The 19845-nt window shown below is 44.5% G+C and overlaps 1 protein-coding gene and 4 non-coding genes across 5 annotated transcripts; all 5 read right to left on the minus strand.

The window, feature by feature from the left end:
* Nucleotides 1–4441: 4441 nt before the first annotated feature.
* LOC8040763 (carbohydrate sulfotransferase 11-like) lies at nt 4442–5197 on the minus strand. The gene has a single exon (XM_002401130.3). It carries the CDS (start codon nt 5195–5197, stop codon nt 4442–4444), a length of 756 nt encoding a protein of 251 aa, XP_002401174.2.
* Nucleotides 5198–19103: 13906 nt separating this feature from the next.
* Nucleotides 19104–19176, minus strand: Trnaa-agc. Its single transcript has one exon. It is a non-coding gene; the product is annotated as a tRNA-Ala (tRNA).
* Nucleotides 19177–19243: 67 nt separating this feature from the next.
* Trnaa-agc lies at nt 19244–19316 on the minus strand. The gene has a single exon. It is a non-coding gene; the product is annotated as a tRNA-Ala (tRNA).
* A 67-nt stretch (nt 19317–19383) lies between these two features.
* Trnaa-agc lies at nt 19384–19456 on the minus strand. Its single transcript has one exon. It is a non-coding gene; the product is annotated as a tRNA-Ala (tRNA).
* Nucleotides 19457–19521: 65 nt separating this feature from the next.
* Nucleotides 19522–19594, minus strand: Trnaa-agc. Its single transcript has one exon. It is a non-coding gene; the product is annotated as a tRNA-Ala (tRNA).
* Between the last annotated feature and the right edge of the window lie 251 nt (nt 19595–19845).

Here is a 19845-nt window from a genome sequence, read left to right on the forward strand (position 1 = left end):
TAACATATTGTATAACCAGTTTGGGAAGCATTAACGATACAAGGGATTCTAATAACTTCCTTAAAATCGATAGCATCCTATGACTTCTTTATATTCGTTGGTGTCTATGGTTGGAACCGAACCTAAGTAAACATGATAAACGTATGAGGTAAGTAACAAATCAACGTCATTGTGCTTTTTCATCGCAACCTCAATGACCCAGTAGGATTCAATAAGTGAAGTAACCTATTTCTAATTCAATCACAGAACCGTTCATATGTCAAACAAATAACCAGCACTTAGGACGCAGATACGTTCAAGCTTTTGTTAGTACTATCCGTCACAGCTGCGATTGTAGGTCTAGGCTGTTGATACACGTTGATACAGTCAGATCTGCAGAGCCATGCAAACAGAACGAGTTATTGAGTGACATATGTAGACCATGATGAATCAAATCTGCAGCTGCAACATATAGGTAAGCAGGCATAAATTCAGTGTGTGTGACGCTGTGCTGCAGGTGCAGTGGGTAGGCCTGTTGACCACTGTTCAGCGAGAGTGAGAATATCTGCATTATCCAGACACCTCTATACGCTTCTGTAGAATTTCTCTACTGGAATGTACAGGTTTTTTTACGCAAAATAGTCAACAGCTCCGATTCACTCATTAAGTCTAACTTTCACAACTCTCATCAGGTTGACATAGGGTTTGTCGATCTGCAATCAGGCTGGAAAGGACAACATGCTCATAACCGAGCTCTTTCGTGGTATTCGAACTCGTAAATAAAATTGGTGGAACCCTGTGTATGCACATAACAATTCTATGCAGAGCTCAAGTTCGTCTGCTTCTTTTGCTGGGGGTTGTGGTGACGTCCGAAAGCTGAGCTCTGATTTGACATGAAAGATAGTTGATAAACCTTAAAGCAAGCTGCCTTGAGGTATACCCTCTATCCTTCTAATCAGAACCAATTAGGCCTCGGTGTCCTTACGTCACCAGAACCCCTGAAAAAGAAGTAGACTAACTTGTACTCCAAATGGCGAACCCTGAGTATTTCATTATCGCTTCTCGGATAATCGGTTCCAGCAGTAGTCGATAAGAATGCCGAAGAACAAATTACGAAGCAATAAGCGTGCGCAAAAGCCACGCCCTGTTTCTTTTTAAGCTGTTACTATCATCAGTTTACGTAAATCCTTAAAATAAAACAACTTGACCGAGTGGTTTCATTTCAAGTGCCCGTGTTTGCTTTACAAACGGGTTTTCTGTTGGACAAAGGGACGGCATGGGTGGAGAGTTTCGTGGCTGCATCGAAGGACGAGTACCACACGGCCATCTATTTGTGAAAGTAGGCCACTGATTGTCGTGCCGTTGACGACACGCATCCTCTGCCATTGTTCAACAGCAGAATGTATTTAAAAAAAAAGTGTGTTTGCACGTTTCCGGGAGATTTTGTTGCGAGTCTCGAACAAAGATCGAAACTTTCGCGTGATTCAGCGTGTCCGTCCCTGTGCCGTAAACGCAAACATTTTAGTCTCGTTTTGATTTTTTCTTGGCCCTTCTTTGTTAGTGTTGCTTCATAGATTTTATTTGGGTGAAAATATAGCTTTCTATTACGTTGTGTTCGTCGCTGATTGCCTTTCACTTCAAACGCAACGATGAATGGACACCAACTGTGTTTTTTTGTAATACAATCTAGGTTCGTGTATGACATTCTAAAGAGTGGTGCTCTGGAACTGTGTAAGCGTAGATGAAATTTTTCTTGTGCGTCCTGTTGTATCGTGTTTTTTGTAATTTTTTTAATACGGTAAACTTTAATTTGTGGAAGACGCATAATCTCGTCGAAGGGAGGGGTGGCCCTATGGTTAGGAAGGAAAATTCACTTTCACGTACATCCTTAAACATCACCCCTTCCTCCCCCAAAAGCCAACTACTCCTTTATTGTATTCAACGGTATTGAGGCAAGTATGAAAATTACCCGGTTTAAAGCTTTCTTTGCCGCGTTATGACATATAAAACCTGCAAACTATATCATGGTGTACCCGACAATTGTTTGATATAGTTCGGTACAAGAAGTGTTGTTTGGGAGCTGTAGCAAGTGACTCTGATGGATGCCGCACCCGCCTTTCAGTCGTGTTTTTCCTTATCACTTGGTAAGTAATACGTCGAACACAATTATGTCGGAGCAAGAGACGATCCCTCACATGCCTTGGTAATATGTGTCAAATATTTTTTTCTAGTAAAATTATTATCGAACCCAGAAGATACCCTTTAGCTACGTAAAACATACTTCTCCAACGCAATTCAGTCAATTAAATAAATCTTCCAATCCTTTTCCAGTTTCGACTAAAATAATGATGCGTCTCTAAAAAGTGGAAATAAGAATGAGGACTCATTTTCATTGAAAACAGTTTCTTTATTACTGGCAGCAGCATTGCTAAGCCCATGACTGGCAAGAAAGCTGCACCAACGGAATATGAAGGAACGCAGGCTTCGTCGGAATATTTCCCACACAGCAGTTAGGCGAAAGTGCCGGAAAATTATTTTTCTTTTCTATTTGGTCTTTACTATTGGACCACCTCAAATTGACCTCGGTGTATTTTTATAGTGTGTGACAGTATGTATGTTAAAACAATTAACAGTGGCATCTTGCATGCACCGTAGCAATTCGTATTTTTAACGTTTTTACGTTTTATCATTCCGAGTATGCCCAAAAAAAGTAAAGTGCATTTGCACCTGTGTTCTGAAAATTTAAAAACAACTAGTGCCGGAATTGTCGTAAACTACCAAATTTTGTTTACCATTTACTTTCTAGGGTGCTAACCTTACCGACTTATGCATTCCAAATATATTAAAACCACAACTTCTGACCCTATGCACCCCCTTCAATTGAAAACATCAGATAAAATATTTATTTGCAGTGCGATTGATTGTTCGCGGGTTAATAGATGGGTTGAATACAGTGAGAGATAATCGGCCATGCTGGTTTCTTGAAGATTACTTTCCAAGTAGCTTTGTCTTTCTTATATATTCTCAAAAAAAAGAAAGCCATCAATAATTAACAACGATGTTATTGGTCTATGCCGCATAATTATGAGCGAACTTTGATCTTAACCTTGGCGAATTGCGAGAACACTTTGAGGCCTGGTGGGTCGCTGTGACTCATTAGCTGAAAGCAAGTATCAATGATTTAGTCTCAAATGTGATGCTAATCATTTTGGCCGCACTTTCTTTCGCTCTTTATATTTGGTGGTTGGTTTGAAATTTCGTTCCTCCCACCGTGTAGAAGTACTACATGCCTGTTAATTATGTAGGTGCTTCCAGAGTTGGTGAAGCATCCTCAACAAGTTAAACTTTTAACGAAGCAAAGTCAGAGACGTTTTAGTGCAGCTTAAACAATAATTGTCTGCACCGAGGTTTCTCATCACAAACTAGAAACACGAAGCACTGAACGTTTTTTTTTTTTTTTGTTCACCAGGCTGCACCGTTTTCGATTGTTTTATTTTCTTATGGAGAGTCTCATAGCCGAAGTTTCCATCAGTTTGGTTACCCGATCGTTGGCACTGAGGACACAACAATTGGTTGACTGACTGACTTGGGACACCTCAAAGTAGGTATTGGTAATACTAAAAAAAAAAATATCGACAATAAAGCGCACACTGCAATCCGCACCACACTTGACACCCCAATGGTAAGAGACAAAAGGCTGTTTCTCTCGGCCAGGGGGAGCGAGCGGGCCTTCAAGACCGACTCTGCTCAAGACGCAACCATGTAATGCTGGCTGCAGCGTCTGCAAAACTCTACCATAAAGGCGGCGCTGTAGCGTCCGATAATGTACGAGTAACGTTCGAACACAAGCATTTGTCGGCGTCTGTCTATGCGCCTATCATTGCGCCTAAAAATATATATATATATGCTGCTCGTGGGGCGTCAGCGTTCTCTGGAAATGCCAAAAACGCGTTCTTCTCACGTCAGCAACGTAGTGAAAGCGTAATGACACGCAACCAAAATACGCCCTAGAAATATTATGGGGAAACGAGAGCACGTACAGACGTCAGAACGCACCGCTCTGATTCGGATGATTAGTGGGTAGACCTAAAGCTAACAGCCTTTGTCTTCACTGCACTCGTCTAACGCGATAGAATGCGAAAGCTAAACGTTGGACGCCAGCATTCAGCACTCTAACCCATTCGACTAGTGTAGGGGAGACAAAGACTGCCTTTGTCTCCCGTCCACCCTCCACGAAAGCCGAACGCAAGTCGCTGGCGTTCCGCGTTTTAGCACGTTCGACGAGTGCAATGGAGACAGAGGCTGCTAGCTTTAGGTCTACCCACTAATCATTCAAATCAGGGCTCGGCGTTCTAGTGTTCCCGCGCGCACTTTTTAACTTCTATCCCTCAGTTTCTCGGCATATAGTTTGCTGGCCAGAGGCGCTGCTCAAAACTCCAGAGTTTCAGGTCTCGGTGCTCGCTCACTCAGACTTCGCCACACTCAAGTAGTCGTCTATCGGAAAGCCGAACATGAGAAAGTCTGGATAGTATATCCTGTACAGTTTCATCACCGTCGACTTTGGGAGCTGCGAGAAGAGCACCAGCGTCGCGTTATTCGTGTTGCTGGGGCCCTTGTTCTCCCACAGATTGAGCTCCTCTTTGGCACCTATCAATTCGTTCATCTTGTGCAGGTCGTCCAAGGTGCCGATGTAGTTATAATTCACCCAGCAGGGCTTGCACCTGTCGGAGTACAACTGCCAGTGAAGATCATAAGTGGCGGGTTCTGTGGTGAGGATTATATTCACAAATTCGGAGAACTTTATAACGTCCTTCTTCGTGTCGACCTTGCCCCCCCTTGCCTTCGCCATGGCCTTGTTCCAGTATTTGTAGTAGTAGTGGTCACCAGTCTTGGTGTTGCGTCGACCTTTGTCCAGGAAAAAGGACACCAGACGTTCGAACGGATGTCTAACAAACATTACCTTGAAGGTTTTGTTTATTGTGGACGCGTTAACGCGTTTCTGGTTCAATAGTCTCGGCAGACCCATTGCGGTTCTGATGTAGTAGTGCATCGAGTCATCGGTGTATTTTCCTATGTGGCGCTTGTCCAAACCGAGCAGAAACGTTTTGAGGCTAGTGTTGCCCACCTTCGGAATGGAGCAATAGAGCAGTCGTCGACCGTTCGCGGGGTTTGTCGCTAGGAGCAGGTGACCGTGCGTGCGGTAGATTTCTTCTAGCATGTCGTCCGCCGTCGTTGCCTTAAGATTGTGACGATGCTCGTAGATGCTGGGGAATGTCGTGCATATGCGTTGAGCTCGTTCTGCTAGAGGAATTCTAGTGGGGTTTGCTTCCGCTGCTGCTTCCCTGGGATTCACGATGTGTAGTTGCTTCCTGGATGTTGATTGTGCAGTTGAAGGCGTTAGCCGGATGAGCTCGCATACGGTTTGGTTGGCAAATGGGTTCCGTGGCCGCTGCGTTGCGAAGGCGTAGAGTTAATTTCACGTGATATTTTCTATTTAACCTTATTTTACGTAAACCCCTGGATATCTCAGTCATATTTTATGTGATGAAAAGTTAAAATAGGTCTAACGTGATAGAAGTAGGAGTTGTTTAAATATTGCTGGCTTGAAAGACTCGATTATGAGTAAATTGTCAATGTTCTCAAATTATGGATGTCATTATATTTTTTACCACAATGGGAGTATACCGATCCGCTAGAATTTTCCTAAATTAGATGTCTAAGCTGCCCGGAAGCAATATTTGAAAATACAGTCGACGGAAACGTAGATTCTCAGTTCCTGTTCTTTTTGTTGGGTATTGGTACAAGTATGCCGCTACAAATGGCCACGCATTTCTGAATGGTGTCTTCGTAAAGAATTCAAGGGATATATAAAGACATAGAATCGAAAGCGCGCGAGTTGAAACTTGGCGTTACGTAGTCACTAGTTCAAGAGCACAAGTTAATGAAGCTCAGGGAAAAAGCGTACGCTGCACATCACCAATGCATTGACTGCAGTGGTCTTCCTGGATGAGGCGGTCGGTACCTCGAGAAAGGCAACAAGATTTACTAGTTCTAAAAGCGGTCACTGTGCGGCGCTGTATGCGTTACGCACGTGAGTGGCTTGATTTTTTTTACGCATTTTTGAGGACAAAACGTAAAGTAATAAATAGGTGTCTCCTTACGTAATACTAAAATTGCCAGATAAGTACCCCCCCCCCCCCCCCCACTTACATTTTAATACTCAATTGTATGCAGTTAAGCCATCTCATCGAGAAAGATATGATTTTGGGTTACCCAATTTATATTCTTAGACATCACAAATTTAAAAAAAAAAAAGATATTTGGGCTTGCGGGTCAATTTAATAGAAAGAAATTCTTGCATATGCGCCAGCTGAAGACTGAGGATAAATTTGGACCACTTGTAGGTCTTTTGACGTACAACCGAAAGCTTCGCCATACCTCACAAGTCCCGGTTAGGGTGCACGTGCAACAACTTAGACGCAATCAAGATGGTGAAAATAAAACAACTCACTTACACTCACATGAACCAGAACGGACGTCATGAAGAACAAGATGCCAGTCGTGCACAACAAAAACAAAACAAAATGTCGCTGCAACACATGCATCATCACCGTCCTTCGCATCTTCCAGGCACACGAAGAACTTCAAACACCACCCATCGAGCGTGTGAGAGACCATTCCAAGCAGCCGATTTAGGCGTCAGCACCACCCACACCATCGGGCATAGCCAAAAGGCGCCTTTTGGTTCCTCATACCAATCTGCCTCACACTAGGCAGATCGGTAGACTGATAAAAAACTGTCTAATCATTTTGTGTAAAGGCGCGAGTTCGCAACGGCCGGCGCACAGTCAGCCCAAGCTTGAATGGAAACCGCGAGGGCACTCTCCGCTTGCATCTATTTGCTAGTGACAGCAATCACGACTTAGCATTATGCCGCCGAGCTTCACAGAGGCACGCATGTGCAGGGTTGTAAGAGGCCTTCCCTTTTCGAGCCGTGGGTACTGATTTACAAGAGGCCTGACACGTTGTATGCCGAGGCCGGGCGTTCATCACGAAGCGCCGCGTGAAACGTTTCTCGAGTGACGTGTTCGTTCGGACTTCTTTTTTAAAATTTATTTTGTCGTTTACTGTTTTTTTTTTCTTTACGCAGCAGGTTTTAATAAGCGTCTTCTTCGAATGTTTCTTGGAGGGTGGTGGTGAAATGTCGTGCGCATCAACGGAGTGAATGTGTCTCCGGTTTGCGCTCACAAGTTTCGGGCGAAGAAGGCCTGTGATATGGGCGTAGTATACTTTGACAAAATAGAGGTAGCGCTATACTCCGCTTCCCCTCAAGTCCACACATAGCCAACGCTACGATCGAACAAAGCCGAAAACGCAGGATCTCGGCTCATTGAGTGTGCGTGGTTCGGCTCGTCGGTTACGGGAAACGCGCGGAGGTGATTAAAGGCGTGACGATGCACTTTTGGAGCTGATTGATTGGCTGCATCGGATGCTAGTGTCGGCTTTGGTCGGATTCAAAGTGAAACTGGCTATGCGGAGAGCAAGTTCGTCTGCTCCTTGCGCAGGAGTTTCGGTGACGTCAGAACGACGCCGAGCTCCGATTGGCTATGATTGAAAGGAGAGTGGGTGGATTTGAAAGCCTTGAGGTCTACCCGCTATTGTGTTGTTCAATCAGCCAATAAGAGCTCGGCGTTCCGTTATCATCGCGACCCATGTCCAAGTAGCAGACGAACTTGCGCTTCGCATAGAGACGTGCTGGTGTACACTTTAAGAAAAGGTTGGTGAGTTCGCTTTTCTGCAGAACATGGAGAGAGCCAATCAGGCGAACAACAGAAGGATTTCCAGCGAACGACGAAGCTCATAATACGATTATACCAAGAAATGCAACCTGCACGGGGACAGTGAACATGTTCCATTTGCTCTTTCTTTTTTTGACTCTAGATATTGTATTTTTATATTTAATCGTAGCATCGTCATTTGCTGGTGTGATTGACTTTCTCCGTGTTCCATCGAAAAGTCAGCTCACGACGTGTTTTTAACAATGGAGCCTCGCTTATTAGACCAGGCACTTTTTAAGAGCTAGTTCACACACAAACGTTAAAGACATACCCGAAACCTTTTTTGTTTTTTGTAATCTCAGCTTTACTTATAAGGGCCTTCAAAAAACGTGGCTAACTGTATTTGCAATCTGTTTCAAAAGCAATTTCATGTCCGGTTGAATCAACTCAAATAAAAGTATGTTAAACATATTTTAAGCGAGTTACAGAAGTGTTGTAAGTTGGGCGAGTTGGTATGATGACATGATGAACAGATGGACTATGGGGCCAAGGCATTGTAGTTAAATGGTGTTGTGTCGCGTGTGACACGCATTGCGTGCCCTGTGCGTCTTTCAGAACGTCCTCTTCTTCTTCCTTTTGTGTATAAATTCAGTTGCTAGTCAGCGCTTGTCTGTCGTGCATGTTCTTTTCCTCTGTCCTTGTCTTTGTGTGCACTGTTCTGTTTATCGTGTTAAGTGAGTTAGTTCCTTTAGATCATAGCTACGTCACATAGCAATAGCGTGGTAACGTCAATACACTCCGTGCGACGCGACTGGCGCGCCGCCGCGCGGCCGGTACCGAAGGTAGGCAGTGAGCACCCCAGAGAAAACGAAACCGAAACCACGCCGCGTACGTTGGTACAGTACGCGTTGAAGTCGGAGTGGTGCTGTTGCGCTGGGTTCACAGCATGAAGTGCTGCCTGTGCTGCGTCATTAAGTGCTTCAATAGTTATGCGTCGTATCTCGTGGAGACAAAGTTTCACAGTTTTTCACCTCGCCGATGTTTTGTGGGACAGCGACCACGATGGAGCCGTGCCGTACGACGCGAGAAATTTGGTCTCCCGATCTTGTCTGCCACTGTCGGCACGGCTGACATATTCTACACTGCCGCTTTGCGCTCTGCGTTTGTTTTCGTACCAGTGACGCCTACATGTGTTAGCGCCGACGGGACGAACTGAAATGCCATCCCACACTCGCGGGTATGCAGTGCCCATTTAGTTGGAGGAAGAAGTATCGTCCTCGTTGTACGTGTCGATGATATTTCCGGACAAATATGGCACGCAATCTGTACTTCATGAAGAAAGATGCGAACGGTAAAAAAAGTGACAAATATAAATCTAAAGAAAACAACCATGAAACTCGGAATCACTGGAGAATCGGTGTTTGAGTATGGAAGTTTATGTGGTGTGCTTTCTTTCTTGATCAGCCTCCTTTTGGATGTGGAAACACTGACACCCCGAGTTCTGTAGACAACAATTTTTTTTTCCCGGCTTTAGAGCCACCTATCGCAAAGTGGTTCGAACTGGAAGTACCGTCCACTGGTCCCTTCCTACCTGTAAAATGTGCACCTCCCACGATGAGTGGTATTTTCTGACAGCCTTTGACGGTCAAAGCCAGTTCCCATTTAGTTACGCCGCCCAAACTAAATTTTCACCTGGTTTCCCTATGCCACCTTTTTTTTTGTATAATAAGTGCTGTGTCATGTTACTGTTGAGTCCAAGCACCTGTGTGCCCAAATCTGCACTTTGCACAGCCCGCTATAACACAACATTTTGGGTCCAATATTGGATATACTGTACAGCTGTATTTCTTTATTCGTTAGAAACAACTTTCACACCTGCTGTCTTAATGAAACTTGGCACACTTCGTGCAGAAACTTAGTGAACATCTCACTCGCCTCCAATATCATCGTTCTAGCAGTCCTACGTTTTCAGCGACGAGCGAAATAAATTTCCCACTCAAAACAATTATGGTGGCGGCAGTCTTGCTTTTCGGAAAATTGCTCCAACTCCTTTTTTGGCCGCAACTAGAGAAATTCCCCCGAATAGCGACTAAAACTCAATATATAAGAAGAGGAGAACAGCTAAATGTCCTTCTTAGGTCTGCCCCAGCGTTCATGCAACGTCACCCTCAACGTATCGGCTCAAAAAGCAAAAGTTTCGTCCGTGCGCGCTTCCGCCGCCACAGCTTGGCATGCGAAAAGGCGCCGCAGGCTGCTGAACGCGCCTCACAGTCGAACGCCAGCTCCTCCGCTAGCGGCGCTGCGCGCGTTTTTCAAAGCGCCCCCTATAGTTCCCGCACGGAGTGTATAGGCTTCACGACATTAGTTCCTGTGTTTAGCGCTAAATTGAAAATAAATCAGCTTCTTTCTAACGGCATCATTGATCAAAAGCTACAGTATCTGCTGTAAAAGGCTCAGCATATAGCTTTATTTGTTTTACAAAAAAGTTATTTTTTTTACTTCGCCGTAATTTGTCAACAACAGTGTTTGCAGTGATACATGAACAAACATCCATCTCATCTGACAAACCGACTAAAATTTAACGGTTCATATTCACTCCCCAAAAGAACAAAATAAGGAGATATTGGTTGCTTCGGTGCTTCTCTTCTATGTCATTAACCGGGGAAAATAACAATAAAGAATTACCGACAGACGTTCCAGTACTCGCAAGGCGCGAACACGTTTGAATAAAAAAAAAATGTTTGAAGATGAATCAAACAAAAAGCAATATTGTTTTGAGTAGCGCATGTACCTTTCAAAAATCCTTTATAAATTCCTCTAAGTGACACAATGCTAACTAAGCACGCTTATTCTATATTTCAAACACTAACTTTGCTACTTCGTGTATTTGGAATGAGGGAACGAGCCAGAATAAATAGATCTGCTTCGTAAACAAAGTCATCATCCAAACGTGCTATGAGAAGAGTTTTTATGATCAATTATGGCTCCTTCACTACAAGGCCTTAAGGTAACGCTTGTGCCTTTTCTGAGACAACCTTAAGATACAACGAAGCTCTTGTCAAAGAGAAATACGTTTTTCTTAACAAGAATGATTTATTTTCGTTCTGTCTAGCGCGTGACGGCGAGCAAATGAAAGACGTGAGAGCCTTTCGAAGACTCATTTTCATATACCGACGCCATTTTATTTTCAAATACTTCGTTAGACCACAAATCGTTCTTGGAATAGCAGGTGTACTTGACGTATACCAGCCCCAATAAATCTGTCACAATTCGATCAAAGCCGTGGCTTTTTAGTGAACCTTTTGTGATTCAACAAGTAGCATTGACCCGACGAAAATTAAGTCAAACTAGAATCTGAAATGATTTTTTTTTTGCCGTGGTGTATGTGATGCGCAAACAAAAAGTCAACCCACTACCTACCCATTGTACAATCACACACAAGAGGAGCTACAACAGCATTTCATGCTTTTTCACCTAGAGTAACTGTACGACATGCTCCGCTGTCGGAGCAGAGAATTGCGATGGTCCCTATTTTGGCCTTCGAGTATTCCGGGAAGCAACCTCTCCTCTTGCAGGAGGGGCGACGAGCACGACGACATCCTGTGGCGATGAGCCGCACAAGCGCCGTAGAGCGTCTCCCGGCTTAGCCTCAACTGCTCGGGAGGTATCGCGTGCTTTTGTCGTCTGCTGCGTCGGTGTTCATCGTTAGCGTTATGAAAATACGTAGTTACACAGAATCCTGCCGGTGCACACAATGCTGGACGGTTCAAAAAGCTTCCTGTTCGTCAGACTTTGATTCACATTCTGCAAGCGCAGCGCAAGCTTCAAGCTAATTCTGGTCCGATGCGTGTGCAGCCCCTTACCCGCTCTCCTAGAAGCACGCTTGCTCAGAATTGCTTTAATACAGCACTCGCGATATAAATATAACACTTTTACACGTATCGTAGTGAAAATACAAAATAGTTTATGTCATACCTTTCTACAATCTAAAGGCAATCATGATCTAGTACAATTTTTAGACATGCAAAAACAAACTAAATACGTTGATGAAAAAAGCTAAGCAAGAATATTAATGCAATCTATTTGTTAACATGAAACAAAAATGAGCCAAATAAACATTGTAAAAATATTAACTGCGTATTAAAGCCTGATTATTGCAAAGACACGTTAACATAAATTGAACATTGTGCGCAAAGGCTATCTGGCACATCACTCGCAAATACTTTCAACGAGTACTTGGTAAACTTAGCCACCAGCACTCCGAATAGAAGAAATACTTAATACTCATTTGGTTATGTTAAGCAACACGCGCATTCTTTTTTCGTAAGCCCAACTGATGAAAGTGAGATAATATTGGCATTTAGAACGCTAAATAATAGCAGAGGAGATGATGTAAATTACGTACCTTAATATTAAACAAATTATATTTCTTATGACTTATTACCTACACTACTCACGATTATACTTAATCTTTCAATGTGTTTGGGTGCCTTTCCTAAACTTATGCAAACTGCTAAGGTTGTTTTGCTATTTAGCGACGATATTAAATTGTTGGAGAATTACAGGCAAATATAAATACTTTCTAATTTTTCTAACGGATTCGAAAAAAATACGGCAGAGGAAACACCGGCGTGTTTGGGGCATTTTTTCTTGTTAACGAACAGCCAGCACGGCTTCAGAAAAGGAAGGTTACTGAATCTGCTCTATTGTCCCAAAAAGAATAATGATAAATAATATAGAAGATAAACTACTGACATTAGCCATATATATCGACTTTTCTAATACATTTGACTTAGTTAACCATAGCACCCCTCCACAAAAGGTACACTGCTATGGTATTCAGGGTCATTTATTCAAATTTTTTAAGTCATATCTAGCTGAAAGCACTCGAATCGTTAAAATTCATAATTCAGTTTCCACTATAAAGGCAGTAAGTACAGGAGTAACTCAAGGATGTGTTTAAGTCCCATGTTATTTGTTTTAGTTTCTAATGACATTGAACACAGTGTTTTAGATTGCACATTCCTCGCTTACGCCGATGACACTACATTATTTTTGAAAGGTACAACAAGTGACCATATCGAAAAAAGGGTGAATCGCACACTCTCGCGGCTACCTAGTTGGACAAAAATACATAAATTACGTATCAACATAAACAAAACTAAGTGCATGCCGTTCCGAGCCAAAAACCTGACCATAGCCGGGGAAGCAATGGAGATAGTAAAATCATTCAAAATAATATTTTTAATCTTTTTAGATAATTTATCATAGATTTAGCACATAAAATAGGTACAGAAAACACCCAGAAAAGTTGTTGGTACTCTACCCCGATACCGTACATTTTTCACCCCATTCGTTGAGTTGATAATTTTCCACGTCCTCGTGCAGTTTTATTTTCAATATTGCCACCTGCTATGTAGTACCACTACTACTCAAATGTAAACTCACTTTTAACTGTGCAAAAAAATATTTTAGGCGTGATTTTAAATATGTCTTATTTTTACCATACAGATGCTCTTTTCTCCCGATTTAATGTTGTCAGATTACCGCACCAACAGTACTACCGCCTTTTAGTTTCTTATAAAAGAGCACATAATATAATCATCGTGGTTTTCTACAAATAGAAATTTGAAACAAAAATACTAGCGTTTATAACACACCGCGAAGTGAAGAGTGGAGTGTACTCAAACCCCGGACAAGCTATGAACTGACATATATTACATACTGCCATCGTTTTTAAATAAGGTGAATGTCAAAACAAATTTTGACCATAGCTCACCACTTGAAACTTTAATGAGGATACTGTCGACGTTGAGAACTTCAGACTTCGTGTCTTATGTGTACTGTGTCAACTGATGTTATATGCTACATTTTTGTTACTGTTTTCTTTTTGCGCCATTAAGAACATGAGGAATATATAAGGTGCTGCGAATAAGGTGTCGCCGGCGGAACGAAAAAGGTAGGCGATACTCTGGCACCGCCGTATTAATAACTTTATCTTCAGCTCACCGGCCGATCTTTGAAGAATCACTAATCTGGACAGGGACTGGTGTACGTAGTCTATAATGCAGTCTTAAAGCATTTAAAAAAATTGAGAAATTATGGAGCAGGTGGGAACCGCACGCGATGCAACAAATATAAAATAAAGCGTTAAAGCTCCTACTCTCCGGGAAATGCATACCTTCGGGCAATGCAAAAACTTTGAATGCCAGCAAAATGTGAAGATGCTGGGTATTGATCTTAGTACCCCTGGTATGCTAAGCGAGCGTCCTCCCATCTGAGCTACACCCCTTCGCACAATATTCAAAATATTGACTATTTGCGCACATATAAATCTTCCCTTTCACAGACCACGCGTTTCCGGCGGTTTCACAAAGCAATAAGAAATGGCACTCTTGGCTTCAGAGTATATAAACAAACACAGTTGTCGCACAGCAATGAAAACACAACTGTTCAACACGTCAAAACACATTCGATCATGGAAAGCACGGCGACCTGCCACGTCTACGTGGCATGCGCGGCCCTCTTCAGAACATCGGAGAACACCAGAGAACTTCGCCTTTGCTGGCATGACTTCCACATCGGCCAGCACTCCAATTCTGGATGTAGTGCTAGCTCTATCAAAAAATCCACGTACATAAATCCGTCAACAAAGTATCGCCATGCTAGCTTCGCCCCTCCTGTGACTTCCAGGTGATCAGTTCTCGACATCCACAAGGCGTGCAGTCCTAGGAGGGTGAGATCTTCCTAGGCTCTGCTGTTCGGACCGGACACGAATTCGAGAAGCTTTACTTCTCTCCAACTGATGTAGAGATGTGTCAGCAATACCGCTCTTAGTTCGGCCCAAAACAACTGGGCATTCGTGCAGTACAAGAACATGTGATCTAGGGTTTCTGGCACCGGGCATAGGGGCAATCTGTTGACGGGGGCACCAAAGAAGCCTTTCTTCGCCATCCACGTTTTAACCGGCAACACTTCAAAGTGAAGAAACAGGAAAACGTTCTTTGTCCCGACGTTAACCGGGTACCTCAGAAGGCGCTTAAGCAAATATGACTTAAGAATGCTTCCTGCACCCATAAAATATGACAGAGGTGAACTTAATAAATAAACCGTATTCCAGTGAAACGCTTTTCTTTTAAACGTTCGTGGGTACTCCTTTGTACATCTTTCTTTAAAAATTCAGTTGCTGCAACAATTTTCCTGTAAAAGTTTAGCACGCGCGAATGGGCAGCACTAGATGAGCCTTCGAGCCGGGGGTTTAAAGAAGCATCACCCAGTTCTCTGAAGTTAGACAAAATAAAAGTGCTTCTCTGGTCCCTGTAAAACAAAAACCAAAACAGTGAACTAGAAGCTTTAGTTCGCGATTTACCAATCGAAACCGCCCTTTTGTGGCTTCAAAACAATTTATCGGGTCGTGTACGTTCAAAACTAGATTAACACACGAACAAATGATGCACTTCAGCAATATCAAGTTACGCGCACGGCACCACCTATGCCGTGTACCATGCCATCGGAAAGAAAACTGAATTACAGACAAATGCACGATGCACCAGGGAAACTTGTCTGTTTTACCAGTTCATTGCTTTGAACCGCAGACGCTTTACATCCACAAGATCGCGGCCCGTGCTCAACTGCCCGCCATCTAAGCTGACACTCAAGTAGCTTAATACATTATAGTTATCCACGGCATACCGAGAAAACGCTCTGGCTTTGAGTCCCAGCAGCGCAGCTAGGTTCATTTTTATCCAGGTACATTTTTGGCCAGGTTCATCTTTGCGCAGGAGGTTGTGCAAACCTCTGAGATGTGTTGTACCACCGCCCGCTCCTGTGGTTCCGACGAACATACAATCGCCACGTCGTCTGCGCACGCTAAAGTACTTTAAGTTAGCCCGAAGAGAAATTCAAACCACTGATGTTAGCGTCGTGCACAATTGCCCTGTCAAGTGGCTCTAGGTGCAGTGCAAACAAAATCGGCGACATGGGACATCCTTGCCTCACCGATCTGCTCACAGTAATTGGTGTGGACTTTCTCCCGTGAACCAACGTACGCGTTGAAATTTCGCGGTAGCACAGTTGCACATAGTGCAGCACTGCGCGCACCAATATTACAAGCCTCCAGGAGCGAAAAGAAAGACGAATGGCTCACAGTTGAAGGCCTTCCTAAAGTTAACCTGCAACACCGCCGGCGGACGCTGTTGCACATGCGCAGTTTCACGCACAATGCTTATTTCGTGCAGGTTCGTTTTGATTATCCTCGCTTTGATGCCATACTTCTGATGGTCTCCGATAACGCTGCGTAGACCGAACTATGGCCGCTTCGCAAGAATCTTAGCCATGATCTTGTAATCGCAGGCCAGAAGGCTAATCGGTCGAATGGGGTGAACTGCTGGCACTCCCGCGCATTCTTTTTGGGTACAAGTACGGTGACCACTTGCCGCATTGATGGTGGTAGAAGTATTCTCCGCAAGATGTCACCAAATACATCACAAAAAATGTAGCCAGGTGCGCAGCATATGTTTTGTAGAAAAGGCTCCCGAAGCCATCGACACCGGGCGACTTACGCAAGGCCTGCTCCTTCATTGCCCTTTCAACTTTGGCCGCCACAATCTCTCCGTTGATTTGCTGTCTTAAAAAGTCCGACACTTTTGGCATTTGTCCTCCGTATAGCCGGCATAGTCTCTCGCCCTCCGATGCTGTTAACAAATTGGTTTAGGCTTTCACACAAACTCCATAAATTTCATCTTGTCCAGTTACAGCTTCCTGGCCGACATGCAGCTTGGTAATCGTGTTACCAACCGCATGCTGTCTTTCTCGAGTCCTGAAAATCTTACGGGGTTCTTCATCCCTTCCAACGGCCCGCGCTCTGCTGCAAGTCATATGGCGCCTCTAAATTTTTGTTCAAGAAGCTCGAGAATTCGACATTTGTATTTTCGAATACCTTTCGTGAAGGCTTCAGGTGTGTTGTTTTCTTTCGCGATTAGGATGCTGAGGCACTGCATTAGACACCGTTTCTCACCCTTTCTGCTTGCCACTTTTCTTGACTGAATCGAGAAGCAGCTAGTTTGATGACTTGTTTTAGTTACCCCCACATCACTGCGTCGACAACCTTCCCAATGCTTTTTTTCCTCGATTATATTCTATATTTCGGCGAGCAGCAGCTTATCCTCCAGGAGGATATCATTTAGTTTCAGAACGCTCTACCACGCCGACTTTCTCTTCCGGCGGACGACCTTCCCCACGGTGGCTGTCACCAACGCGTGAACCGAGAAAGCCAGCGGTTGAGTCTTGTAGCTGAGCGCGAGCTTGCTCGAAACGTAAAGCCGATCGAGCTTTGCGTGGCTGGTTCCCTGGCAGTGGGTGCACTCTTGATTTGGATTTGCAGCGAACTCCATGACGCCTTTGCAAATCGAAGTCTCGCATGATTTTTCGGCGCTCTACACGGCTAACATCCGACCGCAATCTTTTTAAGCTGTCTGTCACATGCAGCACGTAATTAAGACCGCCAGCCTGTACCGCATTGCATGGCGTGTCGACATGACGACGGAGAGTGGTAAAGAACTCCTTCGTTCCGCTACCTTGTTCGGGGCGTAGACCCAGAAAAGCTTGCGTAAAGCGCCGTGATAAAACACTTCTACGCTGCAGATGCGTCCATTTAGATCGGTTTCCCATTCGTGACAGATCGTGATCATCCTTTCTGATTAGGATGATCGTGCCTCCGCTATGTACGTTAGCCTTTGAACAAAAGTAGGCAAAGTTCTTTCTCACGAAATGCTCCATGGTGTCATCTTGCTCGTCTGTGGTGAGCTATAGTTTGTTGAAGAAACGCGACATGGTACGTTTTCTTGCAGAAACAAGTTCGAAACCCACCACTCTCGTTCTTGGACTATCAGGCTGAAACAATTAAGGGTGGCAAGCTAGAGAGGTCGCAGCGCGTGTGTTGTTGAAGCTTAACTGTATGGCTGACGGCATGTGCAATAACCGAAAGAGGGCTCGGAGTCAGTTACAAAAAACACCAAGAAACAAGGACGAATGGGGCACATACCTAAGGTGTTGCTGCACGCCGGCGCTCGTCCGGAGGAATCCGCGGCTTAGGGTTTTACCGCTCTTTCCGTCCTAGTGGTGTGTGCCCCTTAAACTTCATTTGCGCGGCAGCGTTGCCATCCACGGAGTGAAGGTCAACTATTTGCTCTAAAACGGCGTCATCACCTTCCCCCATGTCCGATTCTTCGACTGTTGTGGTGCCTTCCGTTGAACCACACGGTTCCGTGCCTTGACTTGGCGTTTAGCGCCATGGTGAGTGGCGCTTTGGGAAGGGGTTCTCCTTGTGTCCTGCTGGTAAGCCCCGTTGCCGGTGTCCTCCTTACTGCTACTTCCTAGGGTGGTGTTGATGAGACGGGGGGGAGCGTCTCTGGTGTGGTGCTCGTCGCAGCCGCCACGCCCTCTTCCTGGTCTATTTCGAGATCTTCGTTGGTACCTGCGTGATGACTCCAGTGATTGTTGACTATAAGCGTCCGCAGTCCTGACGCTCATGTCCGATACGACTGCACATTTCTCAGGGAGGAATGCGACATTGTCTGCGGATGTGAACCTCCCTTTTGAAATGGGGGCAAAGGGGCGCCCTGCCGGGAACCTATACAAGAACGTTTGTTCCAAGCACTCGCAGCTAGTGTGGAAGGTTCTGCTTCATGACGCCACTCTTCAAGATCATTTTTACCAACCGCGTTGTTGTCTGAACTGCCGCAAAACCATATACTCGCCACGTATCCTGAGTGACCTTGATGACATTTCCGTATGGCTCGAGTGCCCGACGAACGGACTCGTCACTCGCGTGAAAGGACAACCAGCGTAGCTTGAGACGGACTTCGCCGTCATTGGGATCCCCTACGAGGAACCTTTCGCCTTTCACCTGTAGCTCTTTGGCGTCTTGAAGTTTCCGCTGGGCCTCCGATGACTCGAACGTGAAGAGTTACCCGTGGTTCATTTGTTACGCCGCTCCAGCTTTATAGGTGGAGAGGACGCCCAAACGGCACAGTTCGTCCTTGAAATATTCTACCTTGTATGGGCGTCCCATGATTTCACCATGCAAAAAAAAAAACATAATTAAAAAAAGTCTTGCCAGAGGGCAGAAGAGACTGCACAACTCGGTACATATCCGGAGATGACTGCAGAGATGCCACGGCCTGAATCGGCCGTTGTCACCACTCCTGGGGTGCCCATTCATGATACTACGTCCGAACACAACGAGCGCCGGAAGCGGGACTATCTGGGTTACACCCCCTCTTTGTGTTAGCTGAAATATCTTGTACTTTTGAGCTAGTTATTTTCGTTACGTAAAAGAGCAAAAAGTGGAGGTGCTGGGTATCGATCCCAGTACCTCTCGCATGCTAAGCGAGCGCTCTACCATCTGAGCTACACCCCCACTGATGTTAGCATAAATATATGGTACTTTTGAGCTACTTTTTTTCATTATGTGAAAGAGCAAAACATGGAGGTGCTGGGTATCGATCCCAGTGCCTCTCGCATGCTAAGCGAGCGCTCTACCATCTGAGCTACACCCCCATTAGTGCTGGCATAAATATATGGTACTTTTGAACGAGATATTCTCATTATGTGAAAGAGGAAAAAATGGAGGTGCTGGGTATCGATCCCAGTACCTCTCGCATGCTAAGCGAGCGCTCTACCATCTGAGCTACACCCCCATTTTGTTACCAAAATATATCGTAATTTTGGTCTAGTTATCTTTATTACGTAAAACATCAAAAAGTGGAGGTGCTGGGTATCGATCCCAGTACCTCTCGCATGCTAAGCGAGCGCTCTACCATTTGAGCTACACCCCCTTCGATTCTGAGTTGTTTCATGCAATGTCTCAATGTCTTCCTTCTCCGGTAGGGTTTGAAGAAAAGTAATTTTATCCTTAAGGCTTTCCCCTCATTAGCATGATATACCGCTCTCAGCTGAGGAACTGGTTTCTGTGGCCAACTAGGATTGCCGCTGGAATAAATCCAACAACCAAATCTTCCCATTTGCCAATCCTATATTATCTATAGAAACTTACAAGCAATGAAGCGTTTGTGCAGGTATAAAATGA

Source organism: Ixodes scapularis, unplaced genomic scaffold, assembly GCF_016920785.2.
Source record: "Ixodes scapularis isolate PalLabHiFi unplaced genomic scaffold, ASM1692078v2 PGA_scaffold12__126_contigs__length_90152505, whole genome shotgun sequence".
Classification (NCBI taxonomy): Eukaryota; Metazoa; Arthropoda; class Arachnida; order Ixodida; family Ixodidae; genus Ixodes; species Ixodes scapularis.

What these genes read in the sequence shown, in the direction of transcription:
- LOC8040763 (XM_002401130.3), bottom strand. Translation starts at nt 5,197, where the DNA reads ATGCTAGAAGAAATCTACCGCACGCACGGTCACCTGCTCCTAGCGACA.